Source organism: Stigmatopora nigra, chromosome 15, assembly GCF_051989575.1.
Source record: "Stigmatopora nigra isolate UIUO_SnigA chromosome 15, RoL_Snig_1.1, whole genome shotgun sequence".
Taxonomy (NCBI): Eukaryota; Metazoa; Chordata; class Actinopteri; order Syngnathiformes; family Syngnathidae; genus Stigmatopora; species Stigmatopora nigra.
This window is the reverse complement of record NC_135522.1, coordinates 5,793,837-5,820,210: the sequence shown is the minus strand read 5'-3', so window position 1 is coordinate 5,820,210 and position 26,374 is coordinate 5,793,837. Positions and strand designations below refer to the sequence as shown.

At 38.2% G+C, this 26,374-nt stretch overlaps 1 protein-coding gene and 1 long non-coding RNA gene across 2 annotated transcripts; both read left to right on the top strand.

The window, feature by feature from the left end:
* The first annotated feature begins 4,163 nt into the window (after positions 1-4,163).
* Positions 4,164-18,139, top strand: LOC144208707 (uncharacterized). The gene is made up of 3 exons (XR_013328909.1): positions 4,164-4,240; positions 10,531-10,716; positions 14,574-18,139. It is a non-coding gene; the product is annotated as an uncharacterized LOC144208707 (long non-coding RNA).
* A 60-nt stretch (positions 18,140-18,199) lies between these two features.
* foxd7 (forkhead box D7) lies at positions 18,200-26,127 on the top strand. Its single transcript, XM_077735286.1, has one exon. It carries the CDS (start codon positions 19,167-19,169, stop codon positions 20,115-20,117), a length of 951 nt encoding a protein of 316 aa, XP_077591412.1. The 5' UTR covers positions 18,200-19,166; the 3' UTR covers positions 20,118-26,127.
* The last annotated feature ends 247 nt before the right edge of the window (positions 26,128-26,374 follow it).

Here is a 26,374-nt window from a genome sequence, read left to right as displayed (position 1 = left end):
CCAATTCAACCCAACGCACCCCATTTCTCTCCCTCCCACCTTTGACCCCGGGGTGAGTTGTTTACCTGAATATATTCTCCATTTGAAAGGCAGGTGAGTAGGTTTGATCACCTCAATCAGTGTAAATGGACTCAATCATTTATCCTTTTATTCCTGCAGAAATTCCATTCAAAGTGATTGATACTCCCTGCCTAAATGGATTGGACGTCAATTTCCGTTAATGGCTTCGTAAGCAAGCATACATGAGGTCATGCACGGAAATGTTACAATTTGAGGTACATGGAAAGAAAACATACAAACATGGATTTTTATTATTTTGTAATTTTATGTATCTATTTCTTGGTTTAACTTCCTACACGTTTTTTTTATTTAAAAACAAACAAACAGTCACTTCACTCTTTTTGCTGATACACGTGTTATGATGGTTATGACTGTCATTTTTCTTTATCAAACTATGATAGTTGATTGGTAGGTCTGTCTAAAACAAATATTTATTGTACCTCCTTTTTTGGTCATTGATTCCTTCTTTTCCTGTACTACTTAAGATTTCCCGGCTCAAATGTAAAGGTCACTGATGACGAAAGGTCATTCAAATCCACTAGTGTCGTTATGGATTGGACCCCAAAGGACAAGGAAGTTACGTAAGTCGGGACAAGGCTGAGTGAGGACTCCAAGCGTAGCTTCTCTAAACAGGAAGCGGCCTCATTGTGCCTCGAAAGAAGAGGGATATCCTTAAAAACACACACATGATGTCATGGTGGGATTTGATTCATACAGAAATGGAAGGAATGTGTCACCACAAAATCACATGCCATAATTGATTTTTACAGCTACTCAGGTTGATAGGTATGCATTTTAGCAACAGAGTATACAAATATATTTCATGCAAACAGACTGTGTATAATTGAAAATCTCCACATTAACTCTAAAGCTATTTAAAGTTGAGTCGAGTCTAAGTCCTGAGGCTCAAGTCCTTCATCACTCATGTTCTGCCTTTCCTCATCTGCCCTTGTCAGTCCCCCCCCACCCAAAAGATAACTGGGTTGAAATTCACTTGGTGAGGCCTGTTAGCCGGATGACAACTAAGCCCCCCCGCCCCTACCCTGCTGTTTGAGTGTGACAAGCTCCCACTGAGGGGGCCGGCGATTAGTTAACACACAAAGACCAAGTGGCAGGACTCACTGCTCTGGCCTGTTTTGGTTCCCACAGCCTCGTCTCTCCTGCTTTGGCCCTCGGGCCACAAACAAGGAGTGTGGAGTGACTGGTGCAGACACACCCAGTTTGCCTGGGGGAGGGCGTGGGGTCTCTCCACAGTCACTATGTTCTGTCCAACACTCCTGGCACAGGGTGATTTCTTTCCTGTGACGTAAGTGATGTCGCAGAAAGGAAGCCAGTTTGGTCCTGCATATGCCGTGTACACAAAGATTTGGCGTGTTTTTCCATTTAAATGGCAGACACTGATTCATCAAGTTGCCACTATTGAAAAGGGATCAGAAAAATTTAGTTTTTAGGTGCTCTTAAAGCACTGAATTGTTTTTTTTCCTCTCTATCTGAGGTGTTAGTGGGGACCCTTATTATATAGAATCACGCCTTATAATGAGTTTCACGCCCGTGGCTATGATTAAAAAAACACACAGCTGCCACCTTTGAGCATATTACAATTGAAAGCACTCACACTTTTCGTTATTTCAGTTGGTTTAATGCAATCTGGACTTTTTAACAGAAAAGGATCACTTTCACGGGCTTTCTATGCTGATGAGTTGAATGTCTAAGTTAAGAGGTTTTTGCGTATTAGTTTGGTTTTGCTTCTACTTTAACCTAATTGTACTAATTTAGTTAGATGCTTTTTCTATTGACCTAAAACAGGAATGTTTTTCATCACATTTCTATTTTCATTCAATTTTTCATTGAGGGATAGATTTAACAAATTTGCACAAAAGCCTTATCCCTTACCCTTGTTTATAGATGTTAACGATTTTTATGTGTATTTTTGACTCTTGCTTGGAATTAAATGAAAATGCCACGGTTCATAATTCATATGTACTACTATTTCAGCGCCATTGACGATGATACACATCCAATCCTGAGGCTCTTATCATCTTTCTGATCCAAATTGAAATGAGTTGAGTAGTTCAAATGGCCTAAAAAAGGAAACGCATGCAATCACATGGACAGAACACGGAAGAAAAACACAATCATCCACCCAAAAGTAAGTATGAGTAAGTATTTACTGTGCCTTATTGGCTATAAATGTTCTCTACCTTTTCCCTCATTTTGTCTGGCCAATAATTCCACTGTCTCAGCGTATGTTGATCCTTTATATTACATGTATATTTATTTATTTGTGATTTTGACTTTGCCACAAACACAACCCTGTAGTCATTCCCTTTTGTCCAAGCATTACTGTTTACATGTAAAATGTAATTCATCACACTGTAGGTCAACCACACAGTGGCACTTTGCAAAGCGGTAAAACTAACATTTCTACACAATTACACTTCCCGTCCTTCCACTGTTAGTGTTTTTGCTCATGAAAACAAATGTTCGTTATTATTTTTAAGCCTCTGCATTTCGGAGTGATGTTTTCCGGGCCGCGCCAGTGCTGAGACGAAAAGAGCAAGATCCCAGTGGGTTATATTTAAATGCTAACGAAGTGTGCAGTGTTGCATTGGCTGCCAGAGATTTATGGGAATCCTGGAAATAGAGTGCCGATGTCAGCTTTTGTCTGTCCCACTGTTTCATGTGCAGCTGTGTTGGTTAGTGACCTCAGTTTGAGCTCCTAATATGGGGAGAAAGGAAGTATATGGGAAAAGGTTAGATAGGCTTTTTATATTGATTCCCTTGAGGTTAACAAATTTATGCAATAACAGAGAATGGAAACACAGTTGGAAGCAGCCTTCCTAATGTTTCTTGCACACTTTACGTTACATTTGGTAACAAACAACGGGGCGCAAATGCTTGTTTGTTTGTTGTATAAGTCACTTAGTACAAGGATCCCCAATGTACTTGCTTTTCAATCATCATTTACTCAAAATAAGGGTAAAGTTGTCACTTTGGACCAAATGAGTGATTTTAAAAGACTGTAATTGATACATGACAAAAATTAATAAGAGTTTTTTTACCGACTTTCTAGTCTAGACTATGTTAACTATCTTAACTATAAAATCACAAGCTTTGTAAAAGCAATTAATCAGATTTGCAAGAAATGTATTCAAATTGCTTCAAAATGTCCATTTGACTTCTCACCTATTTCTGATTTTATATATTATGCTAACTGTCAAATGACAAGGATTATTTTAAAAAAGCACAAAAAGATGTATTATAATATATTAATTAATTAACATGTTGGGTATACTTCACAATGCAAACTCATGTTAGTGTGTGTATTCTTTATCACTGATTGTAGATTAAACATAACTGTTTTCTTTTTTCCCCTCACAGCAAACTATGGATGTAAAAAATAATAGTCAGTGAGTATATATTTTTTATTTTTCACAAGAGGCATGGGAGCGATTGTTGCTAAACTTACTGGGGATTTTAAGGCATCAATAAACACAGGAAATGACTTCCTCTTGGGAACATTTTCATTTGACATACACTAAACATATGTGACTATGTGTCTATATATGCAAACACAAACATCCTTATATCTAATGTAAACTTTCATGAGTTTGCACTATTAAGATGATGGGTTATTTGCAAGAGAATTTGGGAAAAACAAGAGTTACTACACCCCCATGAACTACACTTTTTTTTATTGACTGCATAATTCATAATACTGGAAAGTATGATATTGCCACAAAAGCAGCTGTTGTGCAGAGAGATTTTATTTCTGCTTCTTTCAAAAACCCACAATTCTGGAAGCAATTTGAATTTGTTAGTAAAAAGGGGAAAACTCTTCTGTGAAGAGAAGAAATTGAAGGTTTGCACTTAACGGACCTCATAAACTTCACAAAGTAGATTTAAACATTTTTGTTAGTAGTAGACGTGGCATGGTAGTATACAGTGTATATTATCATATTTTTAATCTAATTTGATATAGTTTTGTAAATGCACACTTGTCTGCTTGTAATTCAAATATTTTGCTCTATCATTTTTGTATTGTATTTAAAATGCATTTGTTTTTCAAACTTCTATTTTTCTATCCTTTTTTTCTTGCAAAGGAAGGAAATGTTTGGTAGTCTCTGCTTCCTTGTGCCCCGTGATTGGCTCTCCACCAATTCAGGGTGTTCCCCACCAGGTGAAGTTCATTACATTTGTTTGTTATTAAAAAATGTTTTCTTAGTTAAACCATTGAAATGAGACGACCATTTCAAAGTTGAAATGATGCACATCAACAACAAAAAAGGTAAATATTGATCCAATCTATTAATTTTATTCATGCCCTGTGTTTCCAATAAGCTTTATTTCAATCATGAAACTTGCCTGCAAATGTTAAATGTTTTAACAGCTTCTTTCTCATACACAAATCCCATTGTGTGACTAAAGCACGTCATATTTCACTCCATAGTGGCTTTGTATTAATCCAAGCTGGCATTTTGCCACATTTAACCATCAACCTCTAACCTTCAGCCTTCCATCATCTGATAACGCCTTAATATTTTGTTCATTACAGTTTGTAGGCATGCAGGTGTCACGTGGGGGTCCTTCAGCCAACTTGGCAGTACATTTTTCTCCCACACTTAACCGTCGGATTGACATTTGAATAGTTCGATTTCATGAAAGCACGTTTTGTTCAAACAGCAGTACTCGGGGATGAGTTTGAAAAGGGGAAAAAAAGGAGTTCTCGAGGAGGGCAGAAGGAGGAGATTCGGGCGAGGATAAAGGCTGTGCAATGGGGGCGGGTAGGGTCATGAGAAGCAGAGAGATCTGGGAGATTTCTGCAAATGCCTTTCTTTTCTTTGCACTGAGGATTGTGGCCTGGTGCTCATATAAATTCTTCTTTACTGTCACTTTGGGGGGAAAATGCAGCATCCTAGGATCGACTTGTTGTTTTTGCAAATACTCATAACAGATATCCCAGGTTTAAATTCTCTATCTTCAACGCCACAAAGTGATGAATAACTTCCCCCTAGCGTGTTAATTAATGAATGAAAGCTTTGGGGCCCACAGAAAAGTAAAACAATGGTAGCCTAATTCAAATTCAGGAAATGATGTAGAGAGTATTCTCACTGGAGACCATGGTTAGTTTAACAAATGGATGTAAAAGTTGTTCTTGAAGATTTTGCATGCATGTAAACAGATATTTATGCATGTACATATGCAAACAAAACACTGATTGGTGCAGATTTTGATTCTTATCAAACATAGGACTAGGCAAAGATTCTTATAGGAGTACAGATGTTGTGCCAGGATTTAACTTGGCTGTGTTTTGCAGAGATTGTGGTGAATGAACTCCTTTCCCGTGACCATTTTGCAATGTATTTTGGGATTCCACAGAATTGCACGTGTACAAATGGGTTACTTACTTGGAACATTACAATTTATATGTTGCATGTACGTAGCAATTTTATCCATGAGTAGCTTTAACTGTTTTAGGTTTGTTTTTGTCGAACATAGAAATGAAATTCTTTGCAGGAGATTTTACTGGCGAAAATATCTTATTATTGGTTAATATATATTCAATAGCATTCAAATAACAGCCAGATCTCCCAGTTTGAATGATTTGGACATCTAATCTTGTCAATGGTAGGCATGATTTAATAGTGACCACTGCCTTATTTTTTTAAGGTTATTTTTCTCTTCACGCTTATTTTTTATTGTCTGTTATTCATTTTTATAGTTTTTCATAACAGTTTAAATATTAAAGGCAAAATTGCAATTCGCTGTATAAAAATGTTTATTAAATCCTTATATAAATCACTTAAAGATTTTTATTAAAAACATGGAGATACATTTTTTATTATAAATGATCTTTTACATATTATTTAGCAACTTTAAGTGTTATTCAGGCCCATAGCAGACTGTAATAAGGTTTATATTAATAATTTTTTTATTACAACTTGTATATGCAAAACAATGGTCAAATTTAAAAATAAAATATCTCAATATAATCATAACCGAGGCCTTGTCTCCACATATGTATAAACATAAATGTCACATTGCAGCTCACATATGCTATGCCAATATTTCAATTGATATCCACACATGTGGATTCCAAATCTGAATTATTTTTTCTTTTAAATTACCCAAAAAATAGTCTCTTTCCCTTTAACTGGATATACAGAGTTGCAAATTCCTCTCATAATGGAACTCTATGTTCTATTGAACCTCTTTAGCCTGGAACCCTTCTTTGTGACAGGGGCCTACGAAAGGGGGAACTGGCAGGCTCTTTTAGCTGGCACCCACCCAATCCCATCAGCCAACCTGATCCTGTACTTAAGTCAAACCAAAAGTATTGTTATTCCCCTTTTTAGTTTCTTGACTGTTTCCCATGTAAACAACAAGAAGTAGGAGAACACTACAATCCCATCCAAAAAACTCAGACAAAACATTTCTCTTCGCTTCTCAACTTTATTTATAAACAAGATCAAATCATTCCACTCACCGTAGAAAAAGGATAAATGACGTAAAGGTTTTTTATTTTAATTAATGGTTTGCTTTTTCCTCTCCGGTCGTATGGTTTGGAATCCCTAATCATTTTAAGATGCGTTCAGTTGCTCACATTTTTCTCCATACCAAGTCATTTCCTGTGATTGAAAAGGGGGAAAAAAAGCAAAGTGAAAACCGTGTGAAAGTATGATCGTCATTAGAATAACCAGCGGAACCGGTCGTTTGTCTTTGGCGCTTATAGTCTCGATAACCCAGACGATACACGGGTTGAATTACTTAATGTTTTGCTTTTATTGGCTCGCCCGTTGCCCCACCACTGGAACTTATTAAAACCTGCTTTGCTTGGTCTGCACACTTTATTAGAATGTGTGCATGCTCACACATGTATACACAGTTTTTTTTAGTAGAAAAACATGTCACAATTTGATGTATAGTGAGTAACATGCATGTACAATTCACCAGTCTACATTAAACCTATAATGCATGAGGTACATATAGACCAGGTTCATGATCAAGTCCTACTCAATCCCTGGTTGAACACTCTAAATTACCCTTAGGTGTGAATGTGAGTGTGAATGGGATGGACTACAGCACCCCCTGCAACCCTTGTGAGTATAAGCGGTACAGAAAATGAATGAATGAATTATTGAGACCTGGCATTTCATTCGTTGACATCATATTTTAGGACTTGTAGGCTACTCCAAATGTTTCATGAGCTAAAATTTCCAAGTTATTTTTTTTCTTCCATAATTACCAGAAATGGTAACGTCACCTTACGAAGCGGTTAGAGTGACACAAGTGACAACGGAAACTTGTAGCTAGCTGTGTTACGTGGACATGAAGTTATGTGAACAATTTGAGTTGAAACACCAAATATGTCGCCCCAGCCTAAGCCTGGAGGCTGTAATGTAACGGTTGATTTTGGTTCAACTTGCTGTTTCCAAGGAGCCAAAAACTACCTCATCGGTACACTTTTCAGCTCCAAATAAACCCGACTTTATTCCATATTTGTTGATTCGTCTTGATGACTCCCGTCTGCCCTGTTGTTTATTTTGATGAGCTGTTAGAAGGTCATGGAAAGACATGTCACTATAAGGGAAGGTCATTTGTTTAGACATATGGTTACTGTTGTGAGCATGATTGGCTTGTGAGGTTTTTTTTTTTTGCCTGATACTCTTAGGAAACGGCACCAGTGTCCTGGTCTTGCATCAATTCAATCCAATTATCCCCTAATTCCTTCCCTTCTGTCTTTTCGCAATCTCTTGTGAAGCCCATGTTTATGCATGAATCCCCCCTCTCACTAGTTTTAGGCCTCTACTGATAACCAAATAGATAATTACAGGTTTCAAAAAGAATGAGGTTTTGCATCAGACGTGATGGTTTTTGTTTAAAAGGAAAGGGTTTTTTGGGGAAAAACTTATGCCAGAATGACAGGGAGTTGAGGTTATTTTTCTCCCCCTCCCTTTGAATTCCAGCAGCTGTAGAGATGTTCCTGCTTCCAACCAGTTGAATCCAAGCCCCTATTGGCATGTGTGTTGTTAGGATGAAAGTATTCTGTTTGAGCAGCAAAGAGAAATGTCTGCTTGACATATGGAAGGAGTAAACTATCCCACTCTTTTAAGGGAATGAAGATTGAGGATGAAGTTGCAAGGTCATTGCTTGGGATCCTCCCAATACATCACATAGACCTTTTTTATCTTGTCCTGTTACACAAAATATTTTACCCATTTTATTTGGGAATCAGGACGGCTGAGTGGGTAGCGTTTTGGCTTGACAGTGGGATTCCTGGGTTCAAATCCAGGTCGGTCTACCTTTGTGGCGTTTGCATGTTCTCCCTGGGCCTGTGTGGGTTTTCTCCAGGTACTACAGTCTCCTCTAACATTTTAGATACATGTATGGTAGGCTGATTGGACACTCTAAATTGCCACTAGGATTGAGGGTGTGTGTGAATGGTTGTTTTTTCCTTGTGCCCTGTGATTGGCTGGCCATCAATTTAGGTTTCTGGCCTGAAGTCAGCTGGGTTGGGCTCCAGCACCCCCCTTTTGAGGATAGAGTGATATAAAAAAATGAATGAACGTATTAAACATAGCGAATAGTGTCCATTTAAAATAGGAAAACGTTTTTTGTTACTCCTCTTTAAAGTGAAGGGTGAAAATGAAAAGAACTGATTCACTCTGGAGGGCCCCATCATCACACAGAAGAATGACTACTCACACAGATATTTACGCGCGCACTCGGAAACTCGCACGCAAGCACGTCGTTTCAGGCAAGAGACAACAATCATGGCCACTGAGTCACAAGCGGCGGCACCATCGGGGCATTGAGCACAGACAATGACACGGACACTAATGTGAGCATGAATGGCGAATACAGGAAAAGCAGTGGGATGAGAAATGGCAAAGAGCAGTGTGAACCAGGCCACTGACAAAAAACAAAGAGCTAAATTGTACTCCCGTTTGCTTTTTCTTGTCTGTGTGCAATTAAAAAATAAATATTTTAGGCTACATTAGGCCGAGCACTAGCCCATATTTATACACTGTAGAAACAATGTGGTTATTTGACTAAATTGTATGCCCATGTTACTTGATATATAAAAATATGAATTCATTCACAAGGCTTTTGGGTGGAGTAGGTGTTTTACTTTGCACACCACAAAATGTAATACCTACATGCAGCCCTCAATTGCTTATATTTTTAGAGTGACTTTTTTTTTCCATTTACAAATTTTCAATTCAATTTAGTGACGGCACTAGGCGTCCAATCCACTATTCTTCTAATTGTGAAAAGCAAAGTGTTAAAAACTGCTCAAACCCACTTCTAAGTGCACCCAAAAAGTCATTAAACAATTACTTTTGTAGAGCCTGTTTTGCTACAGCACATTTATACTGTATCTAGTTATTTTTTTGCAGCTTATCAAAAGTGGTCTAGGTAGTGAATGTTTGCAAGTTGTCTAACACCACATCCTTTTCTCCCCTCCTTTTTTTAAATTTCTCTGCCACACATGTGGAGGCAGAAAAGCTAGAGCAATTACAGCCTGTGGAATTTTGCACAATGCCCACATGAATTCTTCTGAGTTGAGATGAAAGATGAGAAAGGGAAGAAAGGAAGTTGTAACACTTCTTGCAGAGCATTTGCTCAGGAAGTTATTATTTACACGTTTCGGTCTGACTGCAACTGTTTTTTTTTTACTTAATGAAACTACATGTGCACATCACATTTTGAATCATATAGGCCACATTTGCACTATACCAACTTTTAACACCCAAATATTTTTCATGATTTTTTAGAGTTAAAATAAATAAGAATAGGAATGCACTATAGTTATAGCCCTCAATAACCCTCTGAAGTTGATAAATAATGAAAAGGCATTACTACCAACATTAAATATTTTTTTGTGGGGCTTAATTAAGATAAGCATGATGTTGAATAAATAATGGAAATAGTTGCAATTTGTCTTTTTAATCTATTTCTAATACAATTAATCAGTTTTTTTTACTGTTAGGTCTTTATAAAAAATAAAAATAAAAAGTCTTCGGTGCAAATACATTCTTGGCCAAACATTGTATTTATCATTACTCATTTTTATATTGTGTCTAATCCTATGTGAAGTTGGCCTGTTCTTTCCACTCACTTCTATAAACGTTGCCATCCCCTATTCCAGCACTACAGTCTTTTTAAATACTCCTTTATTCTAAAAATGAATGTTTAACTATACCCCAAAACACAGGCATCAGATCTGAAAGATAATTAGGAGTTAGCCACTGGCTTTGACAGGCAGGGTTAACCTCTAAATTCCCTTAAACAATGTTCCCATCCCCTATCTTTACACACTATTTGTTGTTAGGCTCAGAGACACTTGAATCCCTAGTAACACTGCATTGTCTCAACAAGTGATACCACTGCCATGCCCTGTATGTCTAGACGTAAAGATAGAGCTATCTTAATGACTACCTGATTTTTCTCTTTTTCGCAAAACAGAAAGTGAGATTCCACTGGCCATTGTTCAGGAAGACAGTCCCTGGCCTTGATGTGGACTCTGGGAGCAGATAAAATCCCCCCAGAAGGATGTGTGTTTGCGTATTACTGCAAGTATTTCAGGAAACACATGGACACAGCGGCCACCGATGAGCCGCTTTTCCCGTGAAAGGGGAGGAAATGGGGCAGGTATGTACTGTAAATTCTGGTCAGACCTGCAGATGTGTGATGGATATCAATCCATATTCGGCTGTAAATACGCCTGTAGTTGACACAGCTATTTAATCTTAAAGTCAAATTTTACATTGGACAAAAACATTTAAAATTAAAATTGTGGATCATAATTAGTAGAAATAACAATTCAAAAAAGGAATTGCAAAGGTGTTACATGAAAACAGACATAATTTTCTCCTTAAATTCTGAATCTGGAAAGGACTGATTATAAGATACATGTGAATAATCAAATTTGAAATAAAATCATAAGTAATAGCAGTATTTTTACAAGATAATATGTAAATACAAAGTCCTTCATTACCATTCTAACCTATGACCCTTTACAGGGCACTCATTGAACCACTAGCTGGTGTCAACTACCCATTAAAAGATGAGCATTAGAGTCCATTCCTCCCAGTTCAAATGGATTTGACATGTACTACTGAAAAACACATTTAAATTCACATCAGTATAAAAAATAGCCACATTATTGGCCATCTATTATTGTCAATGTCACTGAAACACTTCATTTTTTACCACTCTTATGTTCCCCCATTAACTGTCCAATCAAAAAGTTAGCTACTGTTTTTGTTAATGATCTCTACACTTAGTCACCACATCCTTTAAGGAGCACCCACTGCACCAAGCCTACCACATACACACACGTTGACACACAAGGACCGTTATCGTAATTTGTCATCGAAAAGTCATATCCTGACATTGTCCCAAAGGAAAGCTGAGCTCCAAGCTTTAAATACAAATGCGTTGCAATAGTTAACACCCCCTACCACTCCTCCCACAAGACAAAAGTAGTGGTATTTGTCACTAGATTTTTTCCCCCCAAACTATTTAACCTTTAACTGCTTACTGCTTAATTTCTACTTTTTAGGATACAGCTGTAGGAAGGCTAAGAATGGGAAAAAAGTTTTCATCATGACTGGCAAAAAAAATGACATTTCGATGACATTTGATGAATAATTACATGAATTTACATCAAAAATCCTTAATGGAGTTTTAGGAGAAGAAACAGAAGACATCTGTCCATCCATTGTAGGTTTTATTTTAGGACACATAACAGAGTAGTGCACTTCCTGATAAGATAAGTAAAGTAAAAGGCTATCAGTTCTTCTGTTTTTTGTCTTAACATGGCAAGATTAGAAACTACATCCTCACGCAATGAATGTGTTGAAGTAGAACATAAATAGAGTCTGGCTCCAGCTCTCAATAACTATCCCAATGTTTTATTTTTGGGTTTAAATTTCATAGCACTTCATTATTATTATTGTTATAATAACTGCCTTCCGTCGTCAAAGATAAGCGTACAGGTCGAGAGTTCAAATCCCCCAGCGCGATGGAACTGTTGAGGAAAAATGCAGATTTTTGAGAAGTTAACCTTGAGGATTATGGGGGGGCCTGTGATTACAGCGTCTTCTCTGGGGAAGCTTTTTGGGACGTTTAAAAGAGCCGCTTCCCTCTCCTGTGGTGGTGCGTAGGAGGGAGGTCACGGACCCACCCTCTCCATTGAGTGCACGAGCTGGCGGGGAAAATAACAGGGTGTGCTCGCCTGAGGGTAACACTTCAGTGCCACCCTCTAATCACGCCTCACTTGCCAACAAACCCCAAAAAACGGATGCACTGTACATGTGCATACCATAAAACGCCTTATACTCTACACAATACTCTTGGGGAAATTTGTTTCTGACTTTACGGGGATTCATTTTAGACCTGTCCTTGTTAAAACGTCGTCATGTCATTTCTAGGGCTATGATTTATGTTTGTGTTCCATTCGCTTTGTGTAGTACTTTTAAAAAGTCAATGAAAATCAAAGGTAGAGCATGTTTTATTCTAACTTTTGGTTGGTTATAACTAAGGGTTGAAGTTCAACACTGGCTGCCTTTGACAGTAATTCAATTAATTCATTTTTAAATGATTTTATTTGTAATTAGTTAATTATTGATGTGTTTAGTTCTGCATAGACATTTTTGCAAATGTGTATAGTGTTCCAAAACATATTGTGGTCATCCTTAGAAGTGAGCATACATAAATTGTGACATGTCGTCGTATAATAGTTGTATGAAGTAGCAATATTATTACCGCACATGGACACGATTTTGCTGCCCTGTAACCATGCTGGGTAGAATTTGAACCACTTGAATGACGGCCAGAATGACTTTTAACAGAGCGGTAGGAGTGAAATATTACATACGCGCCACTAAAATGTGGTCTGAGGAAATGGATTGACTTGGCAGAAGTGATTTATAGCCATTGGCCTTCAAATCTTTTTTTACTTGAAGTTTTACTTTCCTCTCACAGGATTCTCTTATTATACCCAAAGCTCAAAAGGAGGGGAAAAAAACTTGTGGCATTTTCAAAACGCTTTTTTCACACAAGAATGTATGGAAATAGCGGCCCATCCCATGTGCAGATTTTAGTATCCTGGGATTTTTATTGCTAAATAATATAGATGAATTAGAAAAAGAAACAGGTGCAACAATTTGGCAAATAATAAATCACAACTATATAAAATGATGAATAAAATCTCAACATCTAAACCTTAATCGATTGTCACAAAAGTTATACATGCTAATTTAATAAAATAGATCATTTTCTGAGTGGAAAGTTCCCGTCATTATTGTGACATAAAATTCTGAACTCGAAATTTTTCCACTAGATTTTTTATGACCTGGAACATGAGTCAGCATGGAACCTTGTTTTTATTTTCTTCACACATTTTTCTTCTTTTACAGCTTCATTCCTGTGAGGATATAAAACATCCCCCAAAAAAGCCCCCCAAAAATGAAAAACAAACCTCTGTTGCTCCTTTTTACTGGCAAAAATGATGTTTTGAACTCCTGATTAGTTAAAATTTGGGCAATTTCATGTTTCCATTGTCATTTCAAAATGTACCATTTTACAAATTTTAATTTGAAATAGGGGGGTTGGAAGCCAATTAAATATTGAAAAGAGCCACATGATTGGCTGGCTATCATCGTCAATGGCTTTGAAAACTTTGAGAAAAAACCCACCCCTCAAATATAAAACCACACGCAATGAAAACAATAACTACAATGTCTTTATTGTCCTGTGATCACGTGTGCTGGATACCAGTCCTAATCCCCTTTTCAGGAAAGGATTAAATGTCACAGCATGCACCCATACACAATGTCCACCCTAAAATGGACCAGTCTGATAAATAGCAACACATCAGAGGTCAAAAGTCAAAAAAAGTAGTCACACTGGACGATCATTTACTGGCACTTATGTCTACATAGTGTTCAGGTTGTTGAATGCGTGTGTAAATTGCTTATGAAATATAATTATATTCCCCTAAAAGAAAACAATGTAATCTACTTACACTTAAAATTCCTGTCCTACTAACCCAGGAGTGTCAAACTTTTGGTTCTGGGGCACAAATCCGGCCCCTGCATTATTTTCTGTGACCCTTGAAAGTAAATCATGTAATATATTGACTTATTTTTTTCACTAAAATGAGATAGAAATGATCTACAGTGCAAAAATTGGAGAATATTTGCCCCTTGCCTATTGGCCAAAATTAGCCATGACAGCCTTCAGCACCCCTGTGAACCTTAGGAGGATAAATGGAACATAAAATAGATGACTGAAAAGAGATTTTATATACATATTTTTCCTTTTTGTTGGTTGTCAAAAAAGTGTATTTTGGCAGAACAGCATATTAGAAATAATGATTAAAAAACACAACTCAGCGGCATCACAGTTGCATATTACTCCTAGTTTAGAATTATGCAATGTAAATGAAGCAAATAGAGAGGCACCTAATCCAAATTTTAACTGTCTGCATTTTAATTTTCAAGGTCAACTTGATTTTAATGGAAGAAAAACAGAATTCTATCAGAGCGGAAGATGCTTTCACAGCTGGAGAAGACACCAAAGATAAGTTCTTTCCTCTCATTCATGTTTTTCTTGGCTCTTCCCTGACTTCAAATGATAACAATAAACACTGACACCATGGCCTTATGTTCATACTACTCAAAACTGGAAAGTCTTTGGACATTTTTCAAACTGAGTTCATCGTTTTCCCACACGTGAGGAAAACACAGTATTATATCGCTTAAGCCTTCTTTCAATAAACTGCCCCAACCGGCGGCATTTCAGTTGCAAATGTCTCAGGGCTATTAATGCTGAGCCCATGTGCCATCATGTTACAACCTGTTTTCCCTTTGCTGCAGTTTCCGAGTGAAATTACGTTAGCGTAAATGACTTGTGGCTTCCGGCTGCACCGTCACTCACAAAAGAGTGTTATGCTAGTAATGGCTGGTTGCTTTTCCAGCTCTGAACATTTTCATGACTTCACTATTCACTGCTGCCAACTGTTAGAGCAAAGGCACATGTTTTTCTTTTTTTTTTTGTGGGCTGAATGAACACTTGTGGGGTCCCGAGTTAGCAGGTGAGCAGCTGTGCCATCCTATAGAATATAACACACAAGCATGACATTTACTCCCTTTTATACTCAACTTTTTGAGGGAAAAAAAGTATTTCTAAGCATTATTTTGCAGGTTTTGTGAAGGAATTGATATTAATGCTTTTATTGTCATTATACAAGTACAATGAGGTTTAAAGCTTCACCATAAAGTGCACAAATGACAACAACAAACAGGCAAATAAATTTTCAATAATGTCAATAAATAAGTAGTCAACACAATAAGTTGTCAACAACAGAAATAAGCAGTGAAGTGCAAAAATAACAACAATAACAAACCAACTGACAAAAATATGTAGTCATCAACATAAATAAGTAAGAAAGTGCACAAATAAAAACAACAAACAAATAGATAATCAATAATGGCAATAAATAATCAATCAATAAATAAGTAGTGAAGTGCACAAATAACAACAATAACAAACAGACTGTAGCAACTGTGACAGAACATTTACGGCAAATGTCCAATTGCTTTGCATATATATTTTAATTTGTGGTCATGGTTTCATGCATCGGACCACATTGCGACCAAATGTATGCTCCTGCCTATATGACTTGCATTACATTATGCATGTAATGTGCACCTTCTGCTGTTAACAGACTTGGCAGGGTACATTAGGCCTGTCATAAATTGACCACAGAGTAGAATTAAAACAGAGCCTAAATGTCATGCCGTGGTGCCAACGGTGACAAACTGCCACATTCCATGAAAAAAGAACTTTTAGGGAACACTGACATAACCAGTCTAGTTGCTTTTCAGATGCAAACTAATTAAAGGGATCTCATCTCCAGGTTTTCCTGAAGGATAATTGTTTTAATTTGGAGAATGACAGCTGCCTTACGGGCAACGGCTTACATATAAGGTTAAAAAAGAGACCAGGTGGGTTGCGGTTGCACGTTTGTGTGTGCAGGAATGTAGTTGTTCACTTTGTTGGCCCTTTTGGATAGGGAATCACTGGCGGAATGTGGTTAATGTCACAGCTGAAGGTGTTACAATGGATCAGTTGGTGTGTGTGGGGGTATTATAGGGAGCCCCCGCCTACAAAACCGTGCGTAATGCTTAAGTACGGGGTTCCTGTGGCACATAGGTAGGCAGAATTTGACTAAGAGAAATCCCAGGGGTCGTGACCCTGCTGTTTTTGGAGACCAGTTGGTCCACTGCTGACTTCTACTTGTAAGGAAACTGGGTGGGGATCAAGACATGACCTCAACATATGATCTGTGTTCCTTATATGTTGCAGAAACAGCTTGAGCAAATTTGACAGTTCTTTTTTTTATTGTTTAAGTATAGCATGTGGATTAAAATAACAGTCTGATAAGAAATGGTAGTCAGGCAGGTTGTTGTTGTTTTGCGGTTGTCCAATGTGGTTTTGTTTTTACTATTTTGAGATTGCTCATATTAACTAATGGGATGTCATTGACAGTGATGGAAGTCCAATTTTTTGGGGGGGTTGACAGTGAATGAAAATCTTCAATATGAAATGATTGAAAGACTTGTTTGATATCTTAGTTTTAATTGCTGTTGCTATATTGCGCTTGATTGGTTGTTTATTTTAAATTGCACTTAGTTTGACTGCTGGACTTTTAATTGGGCTTTATAAATGGAAAAATAGGATTTGTAGGCTGTTTGGATTTTTTAGTTTTTTTAAGTACTCTTGCTTCTAGGCAAAAATGTTATTGGGGCTCCCTCTACTGAACTTTCTGTGAACATTCATTCATTCATATTTAACAGCAACCTAAAGTACTACACATAAGCCAAACTCCAGTCATATTGATTTCAAAAGATTAAAACTTTTGTTATGCATGATTATTCTGTAATTGATAACAACTTAAATATATTAAGAAGGACCAGTTTAATTTAAAATGGTATAAGAACTTGCCTATGTTAGATTGGACTATTAACTTGGAATGTACAAGTAAAAATATACGACTTATGTACTGTTTTCATACATTTTCTTGAAATTAGGGTATTTTGGGGGGGACCTTTTGACTTCCAGGAGGCCAGATGGAGTTTTAAATGGGAAGGTTGGCAGCGAATGAACAAGTTGCAGTCGTTTTCAAAAGTGTCATCTCTTTTGTGGCCACAAAACGTCGCCTTATTCACTCAGTCTCACTCAGAACCAGTCAAAAGCCTTACTAAGTGTTTTTTTTTTAAGTGTTAAAGCAAAAATATGCACTTAGTAAATCCAAGCTCACCGCAAAATGAAAGAAAAACATCAAACTGGTTATTGAGCAAAAAAGGTAAGAATATTAACACTTCACTTTTAGATGTTTTAGTGATTTATCCCCCATTTTAACTGGCCGTATGTCATCCAGTATTATTCCACATTAGCCAAAGAAACTGCAAAGATTTTGTGTGAGAACAAGCTCACATATCCTGTAACTCTTTTGCAGCCAATTCCACATCTGAGCATGATAAACGTGCTCTTTTATTTATCACTGCGACCAAAAGCTCTGGATGCCGTCGAGTTTTCAGTGAGCTAAGAAAACATTTCAACTGCAGTGGCCCATAAAGCATCCATCTTATTATTGCTTAACCATCCCCACGGTACGAGGGTCCGCGTTTTAAACCAGTGGGATCTCACTGGCCAAATATTCTCATACACACAATGTCAAACACAGATGTTGAAAAGTAGAGCTTGTAAAACAGTACTTTAAATGAGACCCTAATTGAAAATTAAAAGAAATCTCCTGAAAATGACAGTTGTGAGGGTCTGTTTCCAATCTGTGGACATGCGTGATGAATTTTGAAAATCATCTACAGTCTGGAATAGCCCACCCAGTCTGGACTGACCCCGAGGTATCAATACGATTAGAGGCAGGAAATGTGAGAATCCCCAACAAAGGCTTCCGTCGTCAAATTCAAACAAGCAAGGGGCTCCTTGCAATAGCAAAAATGGCATCCCTCCTACTCTTGTTTGCTCCTTTATGTCAGAACCTCTAAAAATCTATCACTTGCTCTCGATTTTAGTCCCCTTTAATTAAACCCCAAATTGACAACGTATAACTTAAGGTGAGGCAAAGAAAAGATCAGACATGTTTTTATATTTCCTCCAAAACGGCAAATTAAGTATTTCCAATCGGTTTAATGATTTTTCATCAAACTTCTGTTTAAAGTATTAAAATAAGAATTTGGATTTGCCCCTTTGAGCACTCTGTCTTGCAACAATATAATTTGTTAGAATCATATTTGAACCTGACTACGTATCTATTTGACCATTTATTAATATGTTGACTACTTATTTATGTACTACTTATTTAATGATTATATGTGCACTTCATGGTGAAGCTTTAAATCATATTACGATACACTTCTATAGTGACAATAATGGCATTCAATTCCTCTAAAATTTGAAATTTCACACAATGAAATTGCATCTACGGTCATCCAAAAGAAGCTTGACTTAGCTTTCTATTTTATTTCATCATTTTATTCCTCAATGGGAATCAAAGAGAATTTGTTTTGCACTCTTGGATTTTTTTTTATCAATGGACCAGTGACGTCGACATCCACTTGGCACAGTTGGACAAATGATGAGAGTGCTTCTTTTTAACTGGTCCAGACACTCTTGCTTTACCTTGGAGTCCTTTTCATTGGTCAATAGCCTCTTTCTAGTCCGAATCGTGACATCATCATCATCGTATCATCATCATCACAACATGCATGACAGAACTGCAGTGGACTACAGATGATGCTGGACACCTTCAGAGGGCGCACAAACTTTTAAACATACTTTTACACACTTTTATACTCCAGAACGTTTGGAAAAGAGGACTTTTGTGGCTCTGCTGAAGGTGGGCGGTGATGCACACCCTCTACTCAGTGAGCTCTCCTTTTTGTGAATGGAGATGAGTTGTGCGTAAAACTCAGGACCTCTCGGACCTCTCACTCTCCCTTTTATTTTATCTTATTTATTTATTTTTGGAGTTCACTTTCTTCCCACCCGATCAGAGGTAGACATCTACTATGACATTAGGCTCGGAGGTAATGGAGGATATCGTCATTGACGTAGTGGGAGAAGAGCTCCGAGACACGGGAGCAGGGGATCCGCCCGGACTGGAGGAGCGCACCACCACGGGTGTCGAGCGCGACTCGCACTCATGCAGCAGCCCCCCACAAACGAAAGGACCCGCGTCCGTAAAGCCCCCTTACTCGTACATCGCCCTCATCACCATGGCTATTTTGCAAAGCCCGAAAAAACGCTTGACTCTCAGCGAAATCTGCGACTTCATCAGCCAACGCTTCGTCTACTATCGCGAAAAGTTCCCCGCTTGGCAGAACTCAATCCGGCACAATTTATCTCTCAATGACTGCTTCATTAAAATGCCCAGAGAACCTGGCAACCCGGGGAAGGGCAACTACTGGACCCTCGACCCCAACTCGTCGGATATGTTCGAGAATGGCAGCTTTTTGCGCAGGAGGAAACGCTTCAAGCGACAACACTTTCGATACAAGGAGCACCATCACGGCGCCGAGCCCGGCCTCCACGTCTTCCCACACGGACATTTCGGACTGGGGACCCCCGCGCTTCAACTCCCCGCTGTGGAACTTTACCCCTATATGCATCAGCACCATCAGCACCATCACCACCCTCGACTTCATCATCATCATCGTCATCACGCAGCTAGTATCCCACCTGTCAGTAGCATCCTCCCGGCTCTTTCCAGTTTTTTCTCCAAGGCCTTTTTGCAGTCCCAGCAGCCGGCCATCGAAGCCTTCTCGGCGGCTCAGTGCGCCGCCTATTCGGCCCCGGTGAGTCCGGTCGCTGCTTTCACATCCCCGGCCCTTTTCCACCACCCAGTGGCTGCCTCGCCTCACCTGCTCAGCTTGCAGCAAGACTATCATCACAAGTATCATCTTCCTCAGCGAAGGACCCCTGATCTGACGGCTAAACACGTTGGGGATGACAATGAATGAACTTAAAATTCAGGTGTCTGAAGGCCTTTGAATATTCTCAGGTAAATACTCATTTTTTGCCTATTTTGGGTGGAAGAAAATATGTTGTTTTATTTTTTTACAATTGTGAATGCATCTACTCCTCCTTTTCTTTATTTTGATGTTTTATTGACGGGTTTCCTTGGAAATCAATAAAAAGGAATATGTAAACAATGAATTCATTTCTGCTTTTTTTCTTCTTCTAAATTTTAAATACATGGATTTTGTGAAATTGTAGTTATATTTAGAATGCGACAGGATAAAAGTAATCACATTTTAAGTTCGAATCATCTATGAGGCATGTTACTTTTAAACCTAAATGCTCAAATGTTGTATGAATGTTTCAATGGTTGCACATTATAAAGGCCTATACATTATCTCACCCACAGGGAATGATCTTTTGCTAAAAGCTGCACTTAAATAATCAAATGTAATCTAAAAGTGTACTAAAATAAATGATGACTAAAAAAATTAATACACCGGCAAATATTTCTTGCAAAAATAAGTGAAAAGGTAAGTTTAGAAATGTTACATTGTAAAAATGCAAAAATACTTGCGTGCATTATTGATGTTTGCTTTGACTAATTTCATTTCTATATTACCCGTGACAATAGTAATTGAAAATAAAGTAAAAGGGATGGAACAATAATAGCGAACAATAATCAAAATCATGCTAACTTCATTTTTTTATTGAAAACCTGCGATAATAACTAAAATGAACAAATCTGTTCTATGTAAATAAATGCGAAACGTCTCTCGTGTGTGAGGGTGTGTGTGTGTGTGTGTGTATGGGTATGTATACAGATACTGCATACATTCTGATTAACTCATTTATTATTTTAGTTTATTTAAATCATGCATATAGGAGGAGATACATCAACCACGACAGTAAAATAAACAGATTTTGGAGCACTTAGTATTTTCTTAATGCTGGGGCTGGGATTGTTTTGACAGATGACTACATGGAGTTCCTTAAACAAGTCTAATGGATCATACTATATTTCCAATAATAATTGTTGAGATGAATTTGGAACCCTCTGAGGAGTTGAAATGAGATTGTTACATGATGCCTCTGTCATCATTTTTAATTCCCTCATGTTTGCAAAGGTTTTCCTTAGACAGATGAAAGAGACCAAAGAGCGTATTTTTAAATCTGGTTCCCGTAATTTCTTCTTTACCGCTTCTGTTTTCCACCACAGTTAAAAATTGAGGCTAATACGATCTGTTTTTAATTTCAAGTAGTATTTGCTCCCCCATTTTGTATCATGTATTAATTCTTAACAGTCCAGGAAAAACTGTGGTAAACATTCATCACTTACAAGATTAACACCAGTCACTTTGACAATCAAAATATTGCTGATTGGAATTTTAAGGGCTAATAAATTCACAATGTCTCAATTAGAAAGGGTGTATTTGTCGTCATAGCTCAAAGTTGTCACTAGCAAATGTTATGTCAAATCTGGTGCCAAATGATGAGTGGGAGTAAATGTCAGTGTTAATCTTAGTCGTAGGCTTTGATTTATGTGCTTCTTTTCATGTTTTGGTTAATACATTTATCACTACCAGAAGAATGGATCAAAAAGCAATGGATTAAATAGCAATGAATATATTTGCCCAGCCATAAATATAGAGTTTGTTGTTGTGGTGGTGGAGATAAAAAGAGAAACAGACAGAATTTACAATGTTGAATGACTGATTGGAAGTTGGGGACGGGAGTGGGAGATATGTTGTTTGGAAGGGTGAAACCAGTGCACCTGACAAAATAAGCAAGTTAGACACACCAAGCTTGGGTTCATGTGTGTGTGCGTGTGTATTTTTTTATTCTTAAAGGGGGTAAAACACAATTGCATTTTTAACTTGACCTTGTTATAATCGGACAGATGTAATATGAACTCTAATAATTCATTCCAGCCCCTTTATAATTCAAATGACTCTATATTTTCTCATTAAAAACAAATAAGCTAAACAAAGCAAACCTATAAAGACCTGGTGTCATTGAAATAAGTGGACATTAACTTTTATAATTAGTTTCTATGTCAACTTATAACATTGAAACTAATACACAATTTTGCCTCAGCTAGATTCATATGCCAAATTTACTTTGTGGTCGAAGTAATAAAAATAAATGAAAATTAGAGCAAATATGGTTTGCCTATCACGATCAATGAATTAATTCCACATTTTTTTTATCGTTTTGTTCCCTTAACAATGAATCATGGAATTGTTTCCTTTGCAAGCACCATCCTTCCACGTGGACACTAACTTTTTGGACTTATCCCTCTGACGTGGAGTTCCCCATTGAGGGAAAAGTGAGTCGACACGGTCCCTTTCATAGCGAGCCTTTGCGGCCTTACCAGCCTGCCACCCTGCGCCAAACCAAACAGGCAAAATAAACTCATCGGTGGAGCACTCTCCGCCGCCTTTCCCGCTCTATGCTTCCACATTTCCGAGCCACGGGAGACCGCCATGCATTCTGGGATATCCCCTGCAGGTTCAGTCTGCAGGAAAAAGCGCCTGCATTATTCCAAAGGTCGAAATGTGTCATTTGGAATAAATTATTCCCCAAATATTTATCCTGCAAGGAGCCGGCTGCTGCTGATGCATTTACTTTGGGTTTAGTGTTTCATGCAGTTAATTTGTTGAATCAGAGTTCGGTCAACGCAAAAAAAAAACGTGTTGCGGTTCTGCACTTATCGTCAATAAATCCCTCATATTTCCACTCGGGCAGATGCGAGCCCATGCCTCGAAATTGTCAGAAAAAACGGCTGGAGTCGTTCTCGCTGGAGTTATTCAATTATAACTTTCCCTATGCTACAATTGCTGCAACCCCCCTTTGGTTTGACTCTTTTGCCAGTCTGTGTTAACCTGCCAAGCCCGTTAAAACATACAATTCTACCAGCGCATGGATTGTGACGTGGCATGGGGGGTGTTTTTTTGGAAAAGGGGACCCCCCCTCGAGCCATGGTGCCAACAGATGACAGTGACATATAACAGGAAAGCCACCCAGAAGGAAAATGATCTCACACCTCAGCCACGCGCTCAGAGGGAGTGGGAGCAACTCGAGAGAGGGGAGATCTGAAGAATGAGGTTGGAGAGGACAATAAAAGCAAATCAAGGAGGCAAGTATGCCAGAGAAAAAGACAAGCAAGGAGTTAAACCCCCTAAAAAAAAGTCAAGTCAATGGTCTGGAGAAACCCAGAGAAGCATTTCATTGGAAAGGAATCATTTGTCCATGACATCTTGAAATACTTGGTATTTCACTCTAATTCAATAATTTCCAAATAAACCTCTTTCGACATTATATTCCTAACCCTCAAGCTGTGGTTTGTCTGTTGGAGCCAATCCCCAAAGGAAATGCATCGCTCCAGTAAACAGAAATGCATTCAAGGTTATATCGTGGAGAGATCTTCTTTAAAAAAAAATGTTCACATCTCCTGTGGAAAAGTCCACTGTTGACTGCTGCTGTAGCAACCAAATATTTCAGACCAGTTTGAAGACTTCCTTTGCAAAACCAGATATCTCCATTCTTGGAATTAAAAAAAACCTTTCAATTCACAGCAGAACGATGGCAAGAGCCTCGTGATTGGACATCTACCCTCATCTAATAAATAATAAGAAAACAAAAATGTTTCCTTCTGCCGTCCCGACATTTCAAACCCCCAAAACCACTGTTTACAGCAACAGCCAGCAAAAAAACATTGGGTCAAAGACCTTCACCCGATCAAAGGCTTGGAGAGTGTGATGTCACCCACCCGCACCACAGGCCCCTAAAGCACTTATTTCACCCAACGAGGGTCATTAGCCCTACAAACAAAAAGTTAAACTCTGCCATTTAATCAAAAGTGGAGCAGGAAGCCCAATCAACAATTGTCAGAGAGAGGTCAGAGGATAGAGATGCTTTCTGTTGTTATACTGATGGCGGCCTAATGGGAGTCGCTGACCTTCTGAAGGATCTCCAAGAAAGACAAAGCGCTCCATCTTCTCCATTAGTCATAGTTGTGGAAATCTGGAGACATTGGAACACGACATAGGCAAGTGCAACACTTCCCTTTCTCTCTTCATCTAGTCTGCACATTATCTCTCCATTATGACATTTGGCTTTCTTCCCCCACTCTTGTAAAGTATTGGATTTTCAAATGGCTTTTAAAGTGGTGTAGCAGAAGTAGTGCCAGAATGAGAAAAACATGGATTGGCTCAATGGATGTATTGTATATTATTAGGTGGTCTTGCCAAACCTCATGCTTTGTAAGGAACAAGAAAAAGAGCCTTTTAAACATTAATGTTCACATTTAAGGACCAACCACGTCGTGAAGGAAAATTGAAAAATGCCACCCTGTTTGAAAGAGAATGAAAATCCAGATTGTCACCTCATGTTGCTTGTGGATATGATGTTTAGGGTTGCAAGGACCAGAACTTGGCCTGCTGCAAGAACTTAAGGAACCATAAAGTTAACAGGCGTGAAAGTCCCCCATCACAGCGATATTAATCCAATCATTCAAACCTTGGTTTTTGATAATAGTTTTGGCACTGGATAGATGGAATTTGCTGCCCTCTGCCAGGTGCATGATATCCATAACAGCCAAGACAAACAGACTCATGGGAATTCCCCCTCCTAAGAGCTTTAAATGGCATTATATTTGTATAATGACAAAATTAGACTTGAATTCAATGTATAGATGTGATATGGTAGGATTGATCGAAGGCACTTTTGTAGCACCGCCCAGCCACCCAAACAGTTGGTCTCTTCATCCCATGTTGCCTCTGTTGGTGGTCCCTGTTGGAAGCTATATTTTCCCCTCACTTCTCTCTCCCTCACTCCTTTTTTTTTATAGCTAACACAAAATTGTTCCTAATTCTCTGCTGCTAGAGGGGGGTAATTTGTGGCTTTTGGCCCAGCGACGCAAGCCTCAAATTTGAAAAAGCTGCTGTGTTGAAGGAGTTCTTTGCAACACAGCCGGCGGAACAGTCAAGTGAAAGAGCCAATGGGGCTAAATTCAATTAGCCAAATGCACCAGGAGGTATAAACAGAACCTGGTCGGCTTTGGAATGAAAGATTTTCAGCTGCTTTTGCATTGGGAGCTTTTCTAATGAGACCTAATAAGAAAATACTACACACTTGATCTGTGCTTGGATTGTCACCTCATTATCTTAAATTAGGGAGTTTATGAGGGAAAAGTATGTGATCTAAAGTATCAGAAGCAAACAATGTTCTTATAAAGAAAGCTTTTGGGATTTGAAAAGGCCCCCATAAGCCAAAAAAGTCAGTAAATAATCATTTTTGTTGTCAGATCTCTGGAACAAGTTGAGAGGGGTTTCAGCCCACCGTGTTTGCGAGGAAGGACGATAAGAACGGAGCAACAATGAGCAGCAAATTGGCTTCAACAAGTTTCCCAAGTTGACTAACAAGAGTGTCTTTGTTGCATTGAGAGTGCATGAAACCACAAAGTTTGGACAAAAACATCACGGTCACTCCAGATGGCCCGATTAACATCATAACACACAAGTTTCAACTGGTTTATTATTTTATGCAAATACCTCAAGAGTGGCCTCCGATAACCACGCGACTCCCCCGCAACCGGGCAGTCAATCAAGGTGCAAATGACGGCAAATATCGGGAAAAGAGGAAAGCTGTCACCATGCGGTGCGTCTGTTTTATTTCACAACTTTACTGGATTAAAATGCTGGGCTGAAAAAAGGCCTTCCTCGACCTGTTGGCCATAAAGCAATACAACAGGAGAATGGAAAACATGAGGAGTAGCAGCAGGATTGGGAAGACTCCAAGCCAAAGCAATCGATCAGTGAGAATCACAATAGAAAAAAGATGTTAGGTCTACGATTTTTCACTCAAAATTGGAGCTATGTTTTTTTTTCTGACATATGTGGACTTCATTTTTTTTTTGGGTCCAGATGTTAATATTCTTGAATATATGACCCACAAATCCACATATATCTGAACACCCAAGTTTTTTTTAGATGATCAAATCTCCATTCACTTGCCCTTTATAAGTGTTAAAATGAAAAAAAATCATTAAACTGTAAAAAAAAAAATACAAAATATGTATTTTAAATGCCATAAATATTATAGTTCATTTAAATAAAGTGCACAACCTCTCTAAAATATCTTCTCTCCCCCTATTGGTGTTGCAAACCCCAAAAATACAAAAACTTCCCAAAATAACAAACTCAGTAATGAATAACTTGTTTGCTAGATTTCCTTTAAGCTCCTAAAAATGACCAAT

Coding starts and splice junctions, on each gene's coding strand:
- foxd7 (XM_077735286.1), top strand. CDS start 19,167: ATGACATTAGGCTCGGAGGTAATGGAGGATATCGTCATTGACGTAGTG.